The sequence below is a fragment of the Carcharodon carcharias genome, chromosome 8 (assembly GCF_017639515.1).
Source record: "Carcharodon carcharias isolate sCarCar2 chromosome 8, sCarCar2.pri, whole genome shotgun sequence".
Classification (NCBI taxonomy): Eukaryota; Metazoa; Chordata; class Chondrichthyes; order Lamniformes; family Lamnidae; genus Carcharodon; species Carcharodon carcharias.
In genome coordinates this window covers 82,859,756-82,881,271 of record NC_054474.1, presented here as the reverse complement: position 1 = coordinate 82,881,271, position 21,516 = coordinate 82,859,756, and the positions used below count along the sequence as shown (strand labels likewise).

Sequence of the window (21,516 nt, the reverse complement as noted above, 5' to 3'; positions counted from 1 at the left end):
GCTTCCTGTGCGGGCGGGGGGGGGGGGGTGATCCCCTAAAAGCGAGAGTGCGCTTTTTCGAGTATGCACATGAAAGAGTGCACATCTCCCTGAGGATAAGTGCTGCCTCAGGGAGATCGCTGATAGTTCTAAAAACATTAAAAATAGAAGGAAAAAAAATCCTTAACATGTACCCCTCATGAGATGGGACATGTTCATAATTTACACTAAAACTTTACTGAACTTTTTAAAACCCAACATGAAACCTCACCCCGCTGGTGGATGAGGTTTCATGTTTTTTCTATTCCCCGCAGGGGCTCCTGGCCTGCCCGCCAACCTTAAGGTTGGATGGACAGGTCCTTTTAATTGTTTTAATGATCCTGTCAATGGTCTCAATTGGCCACTGATAGGTAGGCGGGCACACAAATGATTTTGTTGTGCCCCCGCCTTCCTGAAAATTTAAATGGGGCGAGATGACATCAGGGGTTCCTTCCGACAACATCCCGCGTCATTTTACGCGTCGATGGCAAAATTCAGCCCTCTATCTCATGATCCCTAGTTCTCCTAAAATGTTTCTTCAGAATTAAATTCTCAGACTTGAAGTGGTTCAGAAATAAACGAGGGTATACAATATGTATCATATAAATGAGATACGTCTCTATTGTCACCCATGATTCTCCATGTGGACCGTTCTATCTTCAAGATGCTGCTAACGATCATATAGTTCCCTGAGAGGAAGGTTAGGAAAATGTAGAAATTACCCTAGCATTTTCTTTTGTGCACTTCTTAACAGATGGCTTGAATTTGAACTAACCTACCTTGCATCTTCCTTTGGGTACATTTAAAATACAAGTTTCACATAATTGAAAAGAGGTTTTCTGCAGTAGAACTATGGATTTGAAGCTATGTTTTCCTGGGTTTGCAGTGAAGCATACTGGATCGTTAAGCCACAGTGAATATTGTAATACTAAAACCAATCAGAGTCCGTGGCTGTAAAGAAACCCAACTTATTTTCAATTGGCCCTCATACTGTATCTAACTCCGGAGTTCACTAAGTGATATGAGGTTCCTGGTGGAGGCATTGCAAGCTGCTTTTCCACTGCCATCAATTTAGTTCAGATTCTGAGAGCTGGCTCCCAAGTTTACACTAAATCCACTCACACTGACTTGTCAAAGAGACCAAATCATACACCCACAAAAATCTTTGCTCAGGACTTTTCTCACAGAGATACGAGAGCTGTATTTAGTCCAGCATTCCAGTCCTCCCAAGAACTTCTCCATCCTGCAACTCTGAATCCTCATGAAACCCCATTTCCTTCTGTGCTTTCAGCCATCTAGAGCCTAAGCTCTAAAATCTCCTCCCTCTCCTCCTTTAAGACTTGCCTTTTAAATCTACCTCTCATGAAATACTTGATCACCTGATTTAATATCACCCTATTGGCTCTCTGTCAGTTTTTGTCTGACTTATGCATCTATGACATGCCTTGGGATGTTTCACTATGTTAAAGGCAGTCTATAAATGCAAGTTGTTGTTGAGGCTCAGCATGGCTGCTCACAGAATCCAGAATGAAACAACATTAACATAAAAGTAACTTTGCAATCCCAGTTCTGACTAAAGGGATTTCTGTGAATTGTTAACTTTTTTGCCATCTAAATAATGGTGGATCCACTGTGCGTTTGAAACATTTTCTGTTTTTGTTTCAGTTTCCCAGCGTTGAATATAAATCCAGTGTGGTAGCAACACTTTAAAATCTACCAGAAGTGGAGATGTTTAAAGTGTAAATAAAGACGTTTAAATTTTAGCTTCAGACATGATCTTTGCACATATGTGTTAGTGCTTGTATCAGTGCTTGTTTTGTGGGCAGGAAATCACAATGTGAATCAAGCAGCACTGCCTGTGAAACTGATACTGTCTTGTACTTCAGTAAGAATGCACCATTAAATACAGCACTGTCTCCATCATGAGATCTTGATGTCATTCTTTCATTCAAAAAGCTGTTTGATAGGGTGTTTCCTACACTATACAACTGTTACAATATGGAAAGTGCATTTCCCTGAAGGAATGTGCTAGGCTGGAATAGTAATCTTTTAGTCTCTGATTTGAGTAGCAGCACACTCTGCAGGGGAAGTAAATGTTTCTTTTTTTCATGTAAAATGGTGGCTCCACATTAACTTCCTCTTCTTTCACATTGTTCAGTCAAAACAAAGTCCTGTCAAAATAGGAGCTATCTGGAGGGCCTCCAGGTAGATCAGGCAACTACCAAACAAGTAGATCACCTGTCCATCTTATTTCTTGTAGTTAATAAAAAGCATACAACTTCATTTCACCTCACGCTTTTCTGAATCCTTGTTTTATATTTGCCACAGTTAGGGCTGGATTTTACAATGGGGAAAGGGTGGGTGGGGGGGTGGGTTGTGGATTGCCCCCATGGAAAAGAAGCCTGCCCCAGAGTCATAATGCACTGCGAGTGGGCTGAGCTGGCTGAGAGCGGGACTTCTGCCACTCCATGGGAAGAAGTCCGATCAGATTGGCTGGCAGCTCCAGCAGTCCCAGCAGTGCAAAAAACTGAGTAGTGGGTGCTGCTGGGACTGCAAGTAGGCCCATGCAGAAGGCAGCCATGTTTTCTGGACCCAGGTAAGTTGGTGGCTTTTGGATAGGGAGGAATTGGACAGCCCAGGGAGAGGAGTCAAGGGGTGGTGGGAGGGCATGTTTTGGAGATCAGGCAGGGAGGAACAAAATGGGCTGGAACATCCTGATGGGAGACGTGCTCTGGGGAGGGATGCCCCTGATGCACAAAGGGCACCCCTTGAATGATGTGCCACCCCATCCTTCCTTCCCACCTTTACAAAATCTTTTTTTAAAAAACAGCTTTCCCAATCCTGCCTACCTGCCCATGCCAACGATATTATGGCATGGGCAGCATATTATACAGGTCAATTGACCCTTAATTATTACCGTGTTACTGGGGACAGCTTGGTAGTGGGGGGGTGGAATGGTGGTGGGCTTGCCACCCCTTGTGTTTCACATGCCCCTATCCCCACAAAAACAGGCCCGGATGGAGCGCTGTAAAATCCAACCCTCGGTACCTATGGGATATTTCATTTTTTGAAATAACCAGACGGACAGAACACTGACAGAATTGGATGGGAGTCTGATTTTACACCTCGCCCCAGTTACTATCCATAAAGCAGAGTAAGATATAAAAAAAAAGCTTCAGAACTACACGGTTATATAACTTATTTCACTTTAAGTTCTCGTCCAAAAGAAAGAACACTAACTTTTAATTCCATTTTTAGTTGTGGAGATATTATGTGAGTGTTGAAAGTTATCTTTGGAATTAAGTGTGCCTGAGGGATAAACTGAACAAGAGGAGTGAGCCTTGAGTACAGTAAAGCCTTTTCCATTTGAGACTGTTAATCTTCAATATGTTATTGGGGTTTTCACTATAGGCAGGCACTCCTCAACATTGGTCACACTTTGCAGGCAGAAATAAACAACCCCCCCCCCCCCCCCCCACCCAACCACCACCACCACCCCAAGCCCAAACCCAGGAGGTGAGCTCTGAGGTGGAGCACCATTTGATCGGGCAGGAGGATGGCACCCTGCCAGCTCCCTGCCTCCCCCGATTTAAGTCTGGTACAGAAAGGCTTCCAGGCAGCCTTTCTGCCTGGATGTCACTTGAGACCCCTAAATGTGAAATTAATGCTCACTTAAGTGCCTCATCCCTTGGCTGCTTGTATTCAGCAGTGCATAGGTGACTCGCCATGCAGGGAAACTGACAAAGTGAGAGGCGGGGTGGGGAGTCCCCTCGTTCAAAGCCATTCAGTGCCTGATCAAGGGAACCAGACATTGGAAAGGAGGGTCCACAGAGAGCCACTCTCCTCCCCTTTTCTCCAACCCTCCCACCCCAAACCTTGCCAGCCGTCACCTCCCCACGGCCCCCATCCAGCCCTCACTTACCCTTCTCCAGAGATCTAACAATGATCCCTGGTGAAGGTATAACTGTTACCAGCAGCAGCCGCCGCTCTTGATGGCACTGGCGGTAATGGAGCACTGCTAGCCTCTGATTGGCTAGCTCTTGGGGACGGGATTTCCACCCCACGGCGAAGTGCAGCAATTAAATGCCCAATGTGGACTGGGAGCTCCAGGGGCAGGGTTCCTGCTACCAATTAGGAACTTGTTCCCCTTGGGGTTCCCTGAAATCAGGCCAGTGGCAGCGACTCCAGTTTTGGTGGCGGACGTTGAGCCCACTTTACCTCCCCCCACCTCCCTCCGCGGGCTCGCAGCCCTCATTAAATTCCTCCCAACGGCAGGTTTTATTAAAGTAATTTAAGGTACATTTAAATTCGATCTCCTAAATAGGAGAAATACTTTCGAATGACCTAATTGTCCTACATCCTGCTGAGTTTTAAAAGAAGAATTTGCTTCAGCTGTCCAGCATTAGAAAATGTCAGACAGGCAAAGACCAGCTGGTCTCTTTAGCCTGAAGCCATAGAGTCTCAAATAAATAGAATGAAACTGAATGAGAAAAATACACCGAATTTAGGGAAATAACGTTCCTTCATTTGCAATTTCTTGTTGGAATTTAGTCTATAGTGTTATACATGCTTATCCTGCTGGAAACAGCTGGTGGATTTTTCATGATGCAATAGAACAAGCATGATTAAAATCTTTAAAAATTAGGCAACCCCCTGCAAAAATATGCACTAACCTAGAAGAATAGATTTAACTAGAGCAGGGAGTTATTCCCATTACATGGAGTTCTCTGTATTGCAGATTAAACCATGCCTGTTCATCCCAAGACCCATGCTGTTTATATCTTCCAAAATGTTACCCAGTGACTACTGTTGAAAGGGTGCGTTTGTGGTTGTTGGCTGCGGGTTGAATTAAGTTCGACGGACACTCACTATTCACATTCACTCAAACAACAACCACTTGCGAGGAAGCCTAGCATGAATCACCTTCATCAGACAGAGAGGGTGGACTCAAGTAGATGACTTCATATATCTAGCAGAGAGCATCTTATTCTGCAAATATTTGGGGCATTTGGAGGTTAGTTGAGAATCTTGTAAAAGTGGCATTCTGATTCTTTTCACTATGAGTGAAAGCTTGCAGCATTTTTCCTTCATTGACTGTCTGGTAAAATTGCTTTGTCCATTTTCGGAAAGGTAAACTGTATTTGAACAGGATACTCTAATGACTTTTTCCCTTCTGTGTGCAGGAGCAGTATCAATAGCTGGGGTCCAGGCTGGCCTTTGGGCTGTGGAAGGAGGAAATAAACTGATTTGTTCCCAGTTACTTGATTCAGCAAAAGCCCATGTTATCCATGCCACAGTGACTTCAATTTCTCTGCACCCATCAGGTAAGAAAGGAAGTCCCTGTACTTCATGCAGCCATTTTGGTTGCTTAGACATTGGGTGAAAATACTCATTCAAATATCCAACAGCTGTTCAATCATCAGTGAAGACCCAACTGCAAGAGAACAGACAGCTATACCTTTTTTATATTAGCAACACAAGATCTGCTGTTACAGTATTAACTGGGGTTTTAGCAAGCTAATCAGTATATGTATCACAAACTATTACATGTGTCCTCCATTTACTGACTAGAATGAAATGGATTTAACCTGAAGACCTGAGGTGACAGTTTAAAATGTTGGTACTTTCTTCCCCTCATGTTTTTTAGATGAGGAGTACCAGGATTTTAACAAACATTGTGCAGAGGTAAGGGAAAATGTACACAAAATTGATGCCTTACAGAAATTCGACATTTAAACAAAATCCCTATGGAAGCTATGCTCCATGTAGAGTTAGAAATGGTAATTTCAGACAGATTGTTTTAACTTATTTGACAGAATATATCTTAAAATCTTTAAAAAAAATCAAGCCAACATGTGAGTAGGTTAACTCCACTGATAAGGACAACACATAGGGCAGAATTTTCCTGTTAGCGTGCAGGGAGTGGGCCCCGCACGTCCATGCGTAAAGTCACACGCGGTGACATCGGGTGAGCGTCCCGACGTCACTGTGCGCCATCGCACTGGGCGGGCGCGCAATGATCTCCGCTGCGCGCCCACCATTAATTAACGAGCCACTTAAGGCCCTTGACTCACCAATCGATGCTGATTTTTGCACGGGGCAGGCGGGTAGGACACATTTGTATAAATCTCACCCACAGGTGGGATAAGAGGGCTCAGTGGGGTTGGGAGTGTGCTTTGTCAAGTATTGCTTTTTCAAAGTTATTGAAACTTGACTGTGTGATCTGCAATACTTCAAAAATGCATACCGGCTGCTTTGTCTGGACCCTTAACCCTCAGAGTCAGCACTCTGCAATGAAGAATCATTTTTGGGCCTGTAGGTTTCTAGAAGCCTTCCCATAGCCTGGGAATGGGAACTGAACTCTCCACTGGAGGCACTTCCTCTGAGGAGGAAGGGAGGGCTAGAAGGGGGAGGAGGCCAGGAGTGCATGTTCAGCCTCCAAAGGAGCCACCTTTTTGAGGGCAGGCGCAGGTCCAAGAGTTAGACCAAGGTGGCAGGGACTGCAGAAGATGCCACTATCCGTTGCTAGGGTATACAGGCAGCGAAGCAGCTACCTCAATATGACTGAGATGCAGTGCCAAAGGAGGCTCCGTCTCTCTAGGGAGACAGTCAACTATATCTGTCAGATGATTGGGCCTGAGATCTCCGCTAACTGTGTGGGTGGACGCCCCATGCCAGTGGCTCTGAAGGTCACAGCTGCCCTCAACTTCTATGCCCCTGGCTCCTTCCAGGGCTCAGAGGGTGACTTTTGCGGTGTCTCCCAGTCAGCTGTCCACACTTGTGTCGAGCAGGTCACAGACGCTCTATTCAGGCATGCATTGACCTTCATCTACTTCTGTTGGGACCAGGCAAGCCAGACACAGCGAGCCAGAGGCTTCGCGGCCATTGCTGGCTTCCCCCGTGTCCAGGGTGCAATAGACTGCACACATGTGGCCATCAAGACACCAGCAGGTGAGCCCAGTGCCTTCACCAACAGGAAGGGCTTCCACTCCATGAACTTGCAGATAGTGTGCGATCACAGGATGCTGATTCTACAAGTATGTGCAAGGTACCCAGGCAGCTCCCGTGACACCTACATCCTCAGACACTCCCAGGTGCCGGGGCTCTTCAGTGCTCCAGCCCGGCTAGATGAATGGCTGCTGGCCAACAAGTGCTATCCCCTCAGAAGGTGGCTCATGATGCCTCTCCGCCATCCAAGAACAGACACTGAGCAGTGATACAATAGGAGCCATGCCTCCACAAGGGTTGTAGTGGAGAGAGCCATCAGTGTTCTCAAGATGCGCTTCCGATGCTTGGAATGCTCAGGGGGCGCACTCCAGTACCCCCCACAGATCGTGTGTCGTGACAGTGGTTGCATGCTGTGCTCTCCATAATCTTGCGCTAGAAAGGGGGGACACAGTGGACAATGAAGATGTTGACACAGTGGCTGCGGCTGCACACGAAGAGTCCAGCAGTGAGTCCGAGGATGAGCGTGCGCAGGGAAATGCTGAGGGGGGAGATGCTGACCCAGGAATACTGCAGGGAGGCAGGGACACCTGGGAGGCTTTAATCCAACGAACCTTTATCCAGCACACCACAGATGGACCTCCAGGACAAGCCTGGGCTGTAAGCTCCATACTCGATACCTATGTGCCAAATCTGCCAGGTTAGGAACAGTAACTAAAAGCCTTGTTAATAAAGCTGAATGTTCAACAAAGCACTCGTTACATTTTTGGAAACCATATGCATGCAGAAGAAAAGAGGCACCCTCAGTCATGGTCACATGTCTGAATTTAATGTCACAGGCAAAGAAACTTAATGAAACAAAATGACAAGGGTGTTCCAATTCAAAGCAAATCGCAAAGACCTCGGCTCGGGCCAACACAAAAACACCAGTGATAAACCTGCGGTGTACCTAAGGTGCCTTATGTTTACGTTTCAGGGTGCTACATCTTGGTGCTGTCCCACCACTGAGAATGACATCTGAGGCAGCCTGCTGACTCTGCTGTCCTGTTGGCCTTGATGACCTTGGCGGTCGTCCTCTGGCCCGTGCAGCCTGTGCTGGCCTCGCCTGGGAGGGAGCTGCCAGTTCCACAGCTGGCATCTCCCCAATCATTGCAGCCTCACTGGATCCTACGGTCACTAGGAGAGGGGCAGAGGAGCTGCCACCCTCATCTGGAGTGCCCTGAGAGGTGCCCGCAGAGACGACAGTAGCTGTTGCGCCAACGTGAGGTTGCTTCGGACCTCCCTGCTCACCATGGATGGATGGGCATCAAGCGGGGAAACTTTGTGCCCACACCATCTCCCACACTGGCACTGACCAGCTGATGTCAATGCGGATGTGAGGGCTTGCTGGTCAGAGCACATCACCAGGAAGCCCTGATGGGTCTCCTGGAGGAGCCTCTCCATGAGTGTCACCACTCTCTCCATGGAGGTTGCATGGCGCTCGGACATGTGGCTCATTGCTTCGGCGATCGTCCACGTAGACTCCTCCACCCCGGAGACCAAGCCAAGCATAACCTCATGTATCTCCCCCAGATGCTCCCGCACACCCAGCCGCATTTCATGCCTCTGCTGCATAGCGGACGGCTCCAGAGGCACACCAGCAGGCACTGACTGAGCATGTGCCTGGACCCCTGCAGTCCTCTGACTGCTGGCGCCATGGGCACTCTCCTCCAGCGATTGTGAAATGCCCTCACCTCTGTGGCCCGGGACACTAGCCGATGTTCTAACTCCCACCAAGGTGCTAGTATCTGCGCTGGTGCCTGCCTGGCAGAGGTGGTGTGACGCTGGTGAGACTTCAGGGCCCTCAGGTGTGAGAGGGGGCCCCTGCTGCTCCATCTCCCGGCTCTGCTCCGATGATGCTGAAAGGAAGAACAAGGACATTGGATCAGTTAACATGGAGACAATAACAAGTGCATCCCTGTCCCCCGGATCATTATGCTGTCATCCTTCCATAGGCAATAGTCAAGCCATGTTGCAAAATTAAATCACTTAACATTCAGCACAACTATGGCTGTTGGAAGAACAATGCTGACCTCACTGCTGGGCATAAATACCTGGCCATGGCACCCCAGCCTCACCGACACCAGTGGACCCGGGCGCATGCGCCTCTCTAAATCCAGAGCCTCCTGCTCAAACCGGCTGAGAATGGCTAACTGAGCCTGGCCGCTGCCAGTCCTCGCACGCTCTGCCACGTTATGAGCATTCTTCTCCTGAAAATGAGAGAAGAGCGTTGATTTGTGCAAATTCCACATGGACTCTCTTCGCGCACAGCCCACCCCAAGCAGAGTGAGACATATCAGGGCTCCAGTGCCTCCTCACCCCGCTGCTTCCGAACACTTAAACAAAGATGCTAGTCTTGCTCCCCCCACCCCAAACCCCCGACTCCTACTTGGGCACATGCTGCCTACATCACGTTAGGGGCATCACACGGTATATCCTTCCACAGTAGGGAGGTGCAAGCATGTTGAATGCAGATGACAGCAGCTGGTTTGCTGCCACGCCACCTTGAAGCTCCCCTCCTAGCATGTCATCACCCTGACTTGGACATGTCCTGCAGGAGCGCCTAGGTGCAACTCCTCCAGGTTGTGCCCAAAACAGTCTTGTGTGTCTCAGTGTAACACATGCTGCGGGCGCAGGACCCATCTCTTCAACAGCCTCTGAGGCTGACTTCGGCCTGGGCAATATCTGCTGGCTCACCCAGCAAAGGACACATGCTGTCAATGATTCAATGCAGCCATTACACTCAGACTTGCCTCGGGGAGTGGATGGGGGCAGTGGGGGGTGGCCAGCAGTGGGGAGAGCTGACCTGCTGGGTTAAGTGACCAATGCCAGCATTGTCCTCACCCTTCCAGAGCGTAACAGGCCATTGAAGCATTGTGATACTGGATCCAAGTGCACCGCACCACATCATGGGAGCTCACCACCTTCTCACAGGCACGTTTCATCATGTGGTGGGTTGGGATGGTGTGTGGGGGCCTTCTCCCGTCCTGGGGAACCAGCACCTCCCACCATGCTGCCACCTCCTTGAGGAGGACAACATGACACTCATTGGAAAAACGAGGGGCACGCTGGCCCCCCCCGCCCTACCCTCCAGCGTGGCCTGCCCCGATGGCCCATCCTCCAGCCTGGCCTGCCCCGATGGCTTACCCTCTGATGTGGCCTGCCCCGATGGCCTACCCTCCGGACTTGCATAACCTCCATTGCCCCTCTGCTGAGCCCTTCGCCCAGCCATTGTGAGGCTGCCAGGGACTTCATTTATACAGGTCACCGGTTCGTCATTGGATCCGGTGGACTGAGCTTGTTTGCCACTGCCCGCCTACTCCCGCAATGCATTGGGGTAGTGAAGTACGCTGGGCAGGCCTTAATTGGCCCGCCCGCGTAAAATGGCAGTGCGGACCCGATCGTGAGCGTCGACTGGGCCCACTCCCTGCACCCCACCACCCCCCTCCGTCCAGAAAATTCTGCCCATAGGATCCAAAGGCTAAAAATGAAGTTTGTTTGCCAGATTCCATTGCCTAGAAATTTGACAGTATAAAATGAGAGCTTGTTATGGCGGAAGTTCTCAACCACACTCCCAGCCCTATAATGGTAAATGCAGAAAAAGAAATTCAAGGGTCCATGCTTGAACCAGCTCCTACTCTTTTTCACATGTTCACACCTGCATGAGAGTGCTGAAGATCATTGCTAGCCCCCAAATTGGTCCTCTCCATCTTGATTTCTTGATTCAGTCGTACCTTTCCCGATCCGTCTTCCTAGATCCACCTGAGGGCAACACGTTGACCCAAAACTGAACAGCTCCTCACCTGAGTCAGTGGATAGGTGTGTGCAGTTCACTTGACTTTTGTAAATGGCACACAAGGTCCATTATTGGGTGAGCCTTTGACCTGCCTATTACCTGCACAGAAGGATGCCACCTAGACATTGTAGGTCAATAAGCTTAAAGCTTTATTTCAGCACTGGTTTCCAATAGTATGGGTCAATTTTAGATCAATTTTTTCATCCAGGGCTGGTGGTGATCAATAGAGTCTTGGAAAGGAAAGGGTTTATTTGAGGAATCTAATGTTGAAATAGATCCTTTTGGTTTTACTCTAATAATGAAAAGTGAAGGCTGGTGCTCAGTGGTTCTTCTGCCATATTGCCAGAGTACATCGTAAATAACTATACGACAGAACAAATGCCTAGGCCTCCTGCTGCCAGCTAATTGTTACTGCATCACTGTTTCTTTTTTAAAACAATTGGCACAATTTCAGTGATAAATCTTTGGAGTTATTTCCAGCTAGGCTCACTCATGACCTATTTGGCCGGTTGATCTGCAAATGACTGTGTCAAAATAAGACAAGGCGTCAGTCAAAGGGAGAAAGAGTCATAGCTGTAATGAATATTTACCCTCCTTTCTTCTATGATTCACAATGATGAGCTTCAAGTCATTTGATGGTTGACCATAAGGGACAGTTCTTATTGATATCCAGAATAGGTTCTTAAGCAATGCTATATACAGAAAATAACTTCTGGTTTCTTGTTCTATCTTTCAAGTCCTAGATATTTTTCCTACTTCAAAGTGCATGTCATAGATAAGTCCCTCATGAAGTATCTGTTCCTGAAACCTAGGAAAATAATCTATTCTCATGAACAGCTGTGTTACTGTTTACTTGAAGCTACTTCTCTCAAACACATCTTCCTGACCCAACTGTTTTTGAATCCTTTGAGAGTACTCCTATTGACCACTGCCTTTCTATACAATAGTTAATGGATTTGTCTGCGCCTTTTATTACACCAGCTACTAAAGTCCTGTGAACCCACCACCCTTGTGCTCACTGACCTACATTGGCTCCTGGTTCTGCAATGCCTTGATTTTTAAAATTCTCACCCTTTAATTCAGACCCTTCCATGGCCTCACCCCTTCCTATCTCTGTCATCTCCCCCTGCCCAACAAATAATTTGATATATCTGCGCTCCTCCAACAGCGGCCTTTTGCACATCCTCTATTTTAATTGCCCCTCCATTGACCATGCCTTCAGCTGCTGAGGCCCAAATTCCTGGGATTACCTCACTCGACTCTCTTTTTTCCTTTAAGATATTGCTTAAGAAATACTTCTTTGACCAAGCTTTTGGTCATCTGTTTTAGTATCTTTTCATGTGGCTCAGTATCAAATGTTGTTTGATAATGCTGCTATGCAGCACCTTGGGATTTTTTACTTCTTAAAGGCAATTTATAAATGAAAGTTGCTATAATTAACCATTCATATCTTCCCAACCACTTGTTCCCTTGCACACATATTTCTCTTGGATAATACCCTGATACTTGGAGCAGAAAATAAGCCCCGATTTCTTTTTTGCGACACATCAAAGCCATCCAGTTTATGTTGGAAGGTCTGTTGCTCCAAGATGTAAAGAAGTTTGACTGACTATTCACCTTTATTTCTCCAGGATGTCCAACATCTATGTTGTAGAAGCCAAGCCCGAATTGATATTGATGACCTCCAGAGTTGGATTAAATTTTTTAGTCCTACAGATGGAGGGAGTTCATTTGAGGACAGAGAGTGGGGGGATGAAGGAAATAAAGACATTCTTAAAGTTACAAACAAAAAATCAAACTTTCCAAGTAAAGTTTGAGCAACACATCTGGTTAGTTAACTACAGGTGTAAATAATGTATTTTTTTATTTTTAGGCATGAACATCTCGTTCAGGGAGTGACTTGTTAACAAGTGTAAGGAGAGCATGGAATTTAAACTTAATTTTAGCCCATGGCCACTTTTCTTTTCTTCGTCCCTTTACAGTTTTACCCTTTTACCAGGAAACAAGTTAACTTTTTGGGGTTTTAGAACCTGGGTCAAAATCCTGGAACTCCCGTCCCAGCAGCACTGTGGGTGTTCCTACACCACATGGACTGCAGTGGTTCAAGAAGGCAGCTCACCACCACCTTCTCATGGGCAACTAGGGATGGGCAATAAATGCTGGCTCAGCCAGCGAAGCTCACATCCCATGAATGAATTTTTAAAAAAGCCTGCCGCCAGACACTTTCTGGCACCTCACCCAAGTGCCTCTCCTTCGTAGAGGAGTCTTGATATTGCTGTGACAGCTACTTGACTCCAAAAAGCATCATAACTGACACCTCTCTTGGTTTCATGCTGTGCACCACACAAATTCATTGGATGCAGAGAACAAAGTGGGAATCCAGATATAACTGGCCTCAGTACAAATCCCCTACCAGCAGCATAGATATAACCCATCAACTCATCACAGACAAGCAATCAAATCTGAGACTAGCCTCCTTGGTCCATGTGGGTCATTCATTCATTGGAGGAACTCAGTGGAGTCTACACGGGAGCTAATGAATGATTGAGTGGCATCCTTCCATCTGCAGCCTCAGAACTTTGCCTAGGTCAGATCATCTGCTGCACTTCTTTAGATGGCTCAACAAATCAACTCTGGAAAGAATTGGTGAATGAATAGCCCTAAAGGAAGTTGTGGTTCACAGTACAGGCACCCTGATAGCCTCATTGCACAATATGACTGGAAGGATCTGAACCCACACTTGGCGCAGGATTTTACGTGCCGCACGCCGACGCGTAAAATGCCAATTGAGGCCATTGACAGAGTCAATTATGTAATTAAAGGACCTGCCCGTCCAACCTTAAGGTTAGCGAGCAGGCCAGGAGCCCTGGCGCGAACTAGAAAAAGCATGAAAGCTCATCCATGGTTGGGATGAGGTTTCATGTAGCTTTTTAAAAAACGTTAATAAAGTTTTTGTGAAAATTATGGACATGTCCCAACTCATGTGACATTGTCACATGAGGGGACATGTTAAGGAAATTTTACTTTTCTATTTTTAGGTTTTTTACATTTTGAGCCGATCTCCCTGAGGCTGAACTTAGCCTCAGGGAGATGAGTGCGCTGTTTCATGCGCATGCGTGAAAGAGCTCTCTCTCAATTTGGGATTCCTCCCCCCACCCCCAACCGCACGGGAAGTGCATAGTACTTCTGTACAGACGTTACGCTGGCTTGCCCTTAATTGGCCTGCCCATGTAAAATAGCGCCGGGGCGCCGATTGGAAGCACGCCTGTGTGCTCCTGCCCTTCAACTTCTCCCCCCGACAGGAGGAAAATCCAGCCCTTGCAATTCTTAGAAGTTCCTTATCTCAGCCATGCTGTTAGAGGAAGTGCTCAGTGGTGTCTGTTCTTCACCATTGAGGGGAACGGGTAGTGCAGTGAAAGGACGAAAGAATTGCTAAAACTTAACCAGTCAAGACTAACATTGGCCAACAGTGCCCACCTTCCCCCTCAGTTATGGTTTGTGTGTGACATAGTGACAGTGGACCAAAGAGAGGGTGGCTAAGCCTTTCAGTAGATTCATGGACTCCAGAGATCGAGATAAATAACTAAAAGGAAAGAGCAGATGTTTTACCTGCTTGGACATGGTCATTTTTGCTGGCCACACACTGCAACCTCTCTAGTATGGACCCAAGTGTGGACTCAGATCTTTTCAGTCATACTACGCACTGAGGCTATCAGGGTGCCTGTACTGTGAACCACAGCTTCCTTTAGGGCTATTCATTTACCAATTCTTTCCAGAGTTGATTTGTTGAGCCATCAAAAGAAGTGCAGCAGATGATCTAACCTCAGCACATTCTGGACTAGAGAGGTTAAAGTATATTTTAAAGACCAACTATTTTAAATCTGATGGCTGTTTTTAAATCACCTGAGTGGTTTTCAAAGACTGATTCTAATTTCTAAGACTTCTCCCTTCCACACCCTGTTTACATAAATGCCCTATCAGTTAAAACACTTTTGGTTCTATCCATTTTCTTGCTTAATGGAGTGGGGAGATAAAACAGTGCATTTGTACAAAGGTATCTCCATAATGGGTGGAAGAATGTTGGTTTACCTTCAGTATTTCCACACAACAAATTCCCCATGTTCGCCTCATTATCAAGAAGAGGTGTTAGCTGAAGTCCTATCTTTCACAATAATAGGGTCATCTAGGGACATTCTCATGTACCTTTTAAGCAACTGGCTGAAAACCAAAGGTATTATTGTCACAACCCCATCATTTTGGTGAGGAAATGTGAAGTGTACCTCAAAATGGAGGACAGAGAGAGCTTTCCTTTTTTTTAAAAAAAACTAAACCATAGAGAACAGTAGGTTAAAGTAAAAGCAAAAAACTGCGGATGCTGGAAATCCAAAACAAAAATAAAAATAAAAATACCTGGAAAAACTCAGCAGGTCTGGCAGCATCTGCGGAGAGGAACACAGTTAACGTTTCGAGTCCGTATGACTCTCAGTTCTGTTGAAGAGTCATACAGACTCGAAACGTTAACTGTGTTCCTCTCCGCAGATGCTGCCAGACCTGCTGAGTTTTTCCAGGTATTTTTATTTTTGTTTTAGAAGGTTAAAGTATATTTCTGGCCTTGTTAGTGGTACTAGAATTGACTCCAATATCTCAACGTTAATGAATTTAAGGTGGAATTGGAAGTGATCCAAAAGCATTTGTCAATAGTGCAGCAGGAAAACTTAACAATTCAGCCAAGCTGACGTATAATGTTCTCGTTTCTTGAGTCGAAGTTATGATTCAACACATGGTCACAAGTCTTGAACAAATTAAACAAGACTGGCATTTCTAAAACAGTACTGAGTATTGCATTGTTGATATGGCATCTTTGGACAAAATATTAAATCACAGAATCACAGAGTGCAGAAGAGGCCCTTCGGCCCATCGAGTCTGCACTGACACATGAGAAACACCTGACCTACCTCCCTAATCCCATTTACCAGCACTTTGCCCATAGCCTTGAATGTTATGACGTGCCAAGTGCTCATCCAGGTACTTTTTTAAAGGATGTGAGGCAACTCGCCTCCACCACCCTCCCAGGCTGTGCATTCCAGACCATCCCCACCCTCTGGGTAAAATGGTTTTTCCTCACGTCCCCTTTAAACCTCCTGCCCCTTACCTTGAACTTATGTCCCCTTGTGATTGACCCTTCAACTAAGGGGTACAGCTGCTCCCTATCCATTCTGTCCATGCCCCTCATAATCTTGTACACCTCGATCAGATCGCCCCTCAGTCTTCTCTGCTCCAACGAAAACAACCCATTTATCCAGCCTCTCTTCATAACTTAAATGTTTCACCCCAGGCAACATCCTGGTGAATCTCCTCTGCACCCCCTCCAGTGCAATCACATCTCTCCTATAATGTGGTGACCAGAACTACACACAGTACTCCAGCTGTGGCCTCACCAAGGTTCTATACAACTCCAACATGACCTCCCTACTTCTGTAATCTATGCCTCGATTGATAAAGGCAAGTGTCCCATATGCCTTTTTCACCACCCCACAAAAATGCCCCTCCGCCTTCAGAGATCTATGGACACACACGCTAAGGTCCCTTTGTTCCTCAGAACTTCCTAGTGTCGTGCCATTCATTGAATACTTCCTTGTCAAATTACTCCTTTCAAAGTGTATCACCTCACACTTTTCAGGGTTAGATTCCATCTGCCACTTATCTGCCCATTTCACCAACCCGTCTATATCTTCCTGGAGCCCAAGACACTCAACCTCACTGTTAATCAACTGGCCAATCTTTGTGTCATCCGCAAACTTACTAATCCTACTCCCCCCACATACTTATGTATGTCGTTTATATAAATGACGAATAATACGGGACCCAGTACAGATCCCTGTGGTATGCCACTGGACACTGGCTTCTAGTCACTAAAGCATCCTTCTGTCATCACCCTCTATCTCCTACAACTAAGCCAATTTTGAATCCACCTTATCAAATTACCCTTTATACCATGTGCATTTGCCTTCTTTATAAGTCTCCCATGTGGGACCTTGTCAAAGGCTTTGCTGAAATCCATATAAACTACATCAACTGCACTACCCTCATCTACACTCTTGGTCACGTCCTCAAAAAATTCAATCAGATTTGTTAGGCATGACCTCCCTCTGACAAAGCCATGCTGACTATCCCTAATCAAACCTTGCTTCTCCAAGTGGAGATAGATTGTCTCCTTCAGAATTTTCTCCAAAAGTTTCCCTACCACTGACGTGAGACTCACTGGCCTGTAGTTCCCTGGCTTATCTCACAACCCTTCTTAAATAGCGGAACCACATTAGCTGTTCTCCAGTCCTCTGGCAGCTCCCCCGTGGCCAGAGAGGAATTAAAAATTTGGGTCAGAGCCCCTGTGATCTCCTCCCTTTCCTCCCTCAGCAGTCTGGGACACAAGTCATCCAGACCTGGAGATTTGTCCACTTTTAAGCCTGCCAACACCTTCAATACCTTGTCACTCCCTATATCAATTTGCTTAAGAACCTCGCAGTCTCTCTCCCCGTGTTCGATACCTTTACCCTCATTCTCTTGGGTGAATGCGGATGTGAAGTATTCATTTAACACTCTAGCGATGTCCTCTGGCTCCACTCATAGATTGCCCCCTTGGTCCCTTATGGGCCGTACTCTTTCCCTGGTTATCCTCTTCCCATTGATATACTTATAGAATATCTTGGGATTTTCCCTACTTTTACCAGTTAGAGCTTTCTCATATCCACTCTTTGCTCTCCTAATTGCTTTCTTAAGCTCCACCCTGCACTTTTTGTACTCCACTAATGCCTGCACTGGTTTGCTTCCCTTGTACCTGCTAAAAGCCTCTCTTTTCCTTCTCACTGTAACCTGAATATCTCTGGCCATCCATGGTTCTCTAGGCTTGTTACTCCTTCCCATCACCCTAAAGGGAACATGTTGAGCCCGTACCCTCCCCATTTCCTTTTTGAACGCCCCCCCATTGCTCCTCTGTAGATTTCCCCACAAGTAGCTGTTCCCAGTCTACCTTGGCCAGATCCTGCCTTATTTTACTAAAATCCACTCTCGCCCGATCCAAAACAATTTTTTGCAACTTGTCTATTTCTTTGTCCATAACAAATTTAAACTGTACCATGTTGTGGTCGCTATCACTAAAATGCACCCCCACCCTCAGCCACCTGTCTAGCTTCATTCCCCAGAATTAGGTCCAGCACTGTGCCGTCCCTTGTTGGCACCTCTACATATTGACCTAAGGAGTTCTCCGAAACACATTTCAAGAAATCCACTCCATCCAAGCCATTAACACTATGTCTATCCCAATTAACGTTGGGAAAGTTGAAATCATCTAATATAATTACCCTATTGTTGTTTTTACACACCTCCACAAATTGTGCACATATTTGTTCCTCAATTTCCTGCTGACTATTTTGGGGTCTATAATAAACACCTAACAATGTGGCTGCCCCTTTTTAACTCCTAAATTCTACCCACAAAGCTTCATTCAATGCCCCCTCCAAGATATCATCTCTCCTTAACAGACTCCTTAACTAATAATGCAATGCCTTCTCTTTTACCCGATCCCCTATCTCACCTGAAGATTCTATATGCCAGAATGTTGAGCTGCCAATCCTGCCCTTCCCTCAACCACATCTCAGTAATGGCTACTATATCACAATTCCACGTGTCAATCTTCACCCTTCACTCATCCGTTTTACCTGTAATACTCTTGGCATCCAGCCTTGCCTTACTCCATTGAAACTTTCCCAACATTAAATTAAGATCTTGACTACCTTTTCTGGTAAATGATAAAGCTTCCATGGCACTATTCAAAGAGCAGCAGTGAGCTCTACCATTATTCTGACCAGCATTCCGACTTTAGTTCCCACCAAAAGAAACCTGGCCATGCTGTTTATGGAATCCTGCTGCGTGTGAAGTCACCGTGTTGCCCCACGTAATTTTCAAAGTGACTGTAGATGAAGTGCTTCAGAATGTTTCAGAGGAATATGAGAAGATGCAATATAAATGCAAGTTTTCTTCCTTAGGGAGAGAAATTCTTGACTAAGCTATGGTTTACCTAAATGAGAGGAGGGGAATACTGGAATGAAATCATACTGTTCCTTAAAAAAATGAAAGTAAAATCAGTAGAGCAAACAATATTTTTGAGACAATCTCAGAACATCAACCCAGTAATCATGCACTTGGCATATTAGAGGTACTGATATTGTCTTTCTAACTATATATACCCTGAGTCACAAAGCCAGGATACATTTGTGCAACAGTTATAAACAAGCTACATCCTTGTGCAATTAAATCTTGTTGCATATCAACCTTCAAGATGGGAGGTGTAAGGAAAAGAATCCTTTCCAAACAAGAAGTAGCTTTAAAAAACAATCATTAATAGCTGTTGCTGAAATAATCCAGTTAATATGAAACTTGATTAGATTTTCTATCAATGCTTTTCCATTTTTGAGGACATTTAACAATAGTTGAAAGAATTGATTCTAACCTTGTATAGATTACTAATGAGACTACATATGCCAGTTTGGGTATTCACTTCAAAATCCAGTTTTGGAGAAGGTTCAGAGGAGAGCGACACAGCTAATTCTGGGATTTGGGGCTCTTCCATTGAGAGGAGAGATTTGCTGAACTCATTTTCTTTGGAAGAAGGATGATTAATGGCATTTTGTAAAATCTTAGTCATGTCCCTGAGAAGCAAAAAATATGTAGAAATATGCAGGTTATTTGAATTGGACTGAGAATGTAGAGTTAGAGGACACAGGGGTTAAAAATAGCAAACTTCAGCAAAAACTGGAAGGTGGAAGGAACCAATTTGTCCCTTCCAGAGTGGAGCAGGATCCAAAGAAAAGTTGCTTTGGGGTCTTAGGAGAGTGACCTAAGTGTGCCAGTCTCCAGGCTGCAACAATTGTGAGGTTTATGACATTATTATGTTTTGGGACTGCAGCTTTATATTTAAGGTAAATGAAGGGTGTCAAAATAATGATTCCATGTAATTTGCATTTGGCTGTCTCTAGCTGTGTGTTGACAGACAGCGGCACAAGATGATAATAGGGCAGCAGAAGCAGCAAGCAGGATTGGTGGGTTGAGTGACCTTTGCTCGCTCCATTCTTGGTATTCGTATTGATATTTACCAGTGGTACCTTTTATGCTTAAACAAAAAATGAAAGCAGGCTTGGCCTTTACGAGACTGGTTCAGGAAAAATTTGTTTGCAAAATTTAAACTATTTCCATAAATAATTTTTACATTTTCTTTCTATAGGAGATAATTCCCTCTACCAAGTGAAGTTTGAAAATGAAGATGAAGGTGGTTATGACTTCTATGACATTGTAGTCATTGCAACTCCTTTACATCAGGAAACTACAAACATCACCTTCAGTGATCTGACACCACCAATCACAGATTTTCCTGGTCACTACCAACATATGATTGTTTCTATAGTGCACGGTTACCTCAATTCCTCATATTTTGGATTCCCGGATCCCAAACTCTTTCCATTTGCAGCAATTGTAACAACAGACAGCCCAAAACTTTTTATGTTTAGCACATCCAGTATTTGTCCAGTGAATATCACCAATAATTATAGAAGAAAGCCAACACAAGAGGCTGCTGTATGGAAGGTCTTCTCCCCATCCCCCCTCACCAAAGAACAACTGAAGACACTCTTTCGTTCATACTACTCTGTCCAAGTCACTGATTGGCTGGCATATCCTCTATACACCTCAGTGAAAGAAATCCCTCCCATAATTCTACATGACAACCTGTACTATTTGAATGGTATAGAATGGACAGCGAGTAGCATGGAAATGAGTGCCATTGCTGCCAAAAATATAGCTCTGTTAGGGTATAATCGGTGGCACCAACAACTGGATAAGATTGATCAGAAAGATTTGGTACATAAAATCAAAACTGAACTGTGAGTGAGCAAGGGCACAAACAACCTAATGTTGAATAAACAGACAGATTGTGTACTGTACTTGAATTTGAACTTTGAATGCACCTGTTGCAGCTTCTATCATTTTAATCTGATTAAAGAAATATTAAATTAAACAGACCCTGTTGCTGATTTCAAACCCTTTAAAATTAGTTATTTTAAAGTTGTGAAATATTCTAGTTTTTTTTTAACTAAATTGTCTCAGATGCTGTTTTGTGATTCCAAAAGGAGAAGGTCACAATGCAAAATGTATTGTTTTGGGGAGGATGGAAGCACATTTAGATGAACGATATCATGATCAGAGATAAAAGCAGAAAATGCTGGAAAAATTCATGTTACACAGCAGCTGTGGGGACAGATATGTTAACTCTGTTCCTTTTTTTAATATTCTTTCCTGAGATGTTTAATGGCAATGCCAACATTTGTTGCCCATCCCTCACTGCCCTGGAGATGGTGGTGGTGAGGAGTTAGAGACAGTTCCAGGATTTTGATCCAGCGACAGTGAAGGAACGACAATTTAGTTCCAAGTCAGGATGGTGTGTAGCTTAGAAGGGAACTTGTAGCTGGTGGCGTTCCCGTGCATCTGCTGCCCTTGTCCTTCTTGGTGGTAGAGGTCCCAGTTTGGAAGTTGTTGTTGAAAGGACCTTTGGAGAGTTGCTGCTGTGCATCTTGTAGATGGTGCACACTGCTATCAGTGTGTATGCACAACGATGGAGGGAGTAAATGTTTAAATTGCTGGATGGGGCTCTAATCAAGAGGGTTGCTTTG

At 45.3% G+C, this 21,516-nt stretch overlaps 1 protein-coding gene across 1 annotated transcript in view; it reads left to right on the top strand.

The window, feature by feature from the left end:
* The window catches only part of LOC121280747 (prenylcysteine oxidase-like), a 50,562-nt gene extending 29,698 nt beyond the window's left edge, over positions 1 to 20,864 (top strand). The window contains exons 5-6 of the mRNA XM_041192898.1: positions 5,202 to 5,342; positions 20,076 to 20,864. Of these exons, the coding sequence (XP_041048832.1) occupies positions 5,202 to 5,342; positions 20,076 to 20,734 (800 nt within the window). The 3' untranslated portion in view covers positions 20,735 to 20,864. The remainder of the gene's footprint in view (positions 1 to 5,201; positions 5,343 to 20,075) is intronic.
* The last annotated feature ends 652 nt before the right edge of the window (positions 20,865 to 21,516 follow it).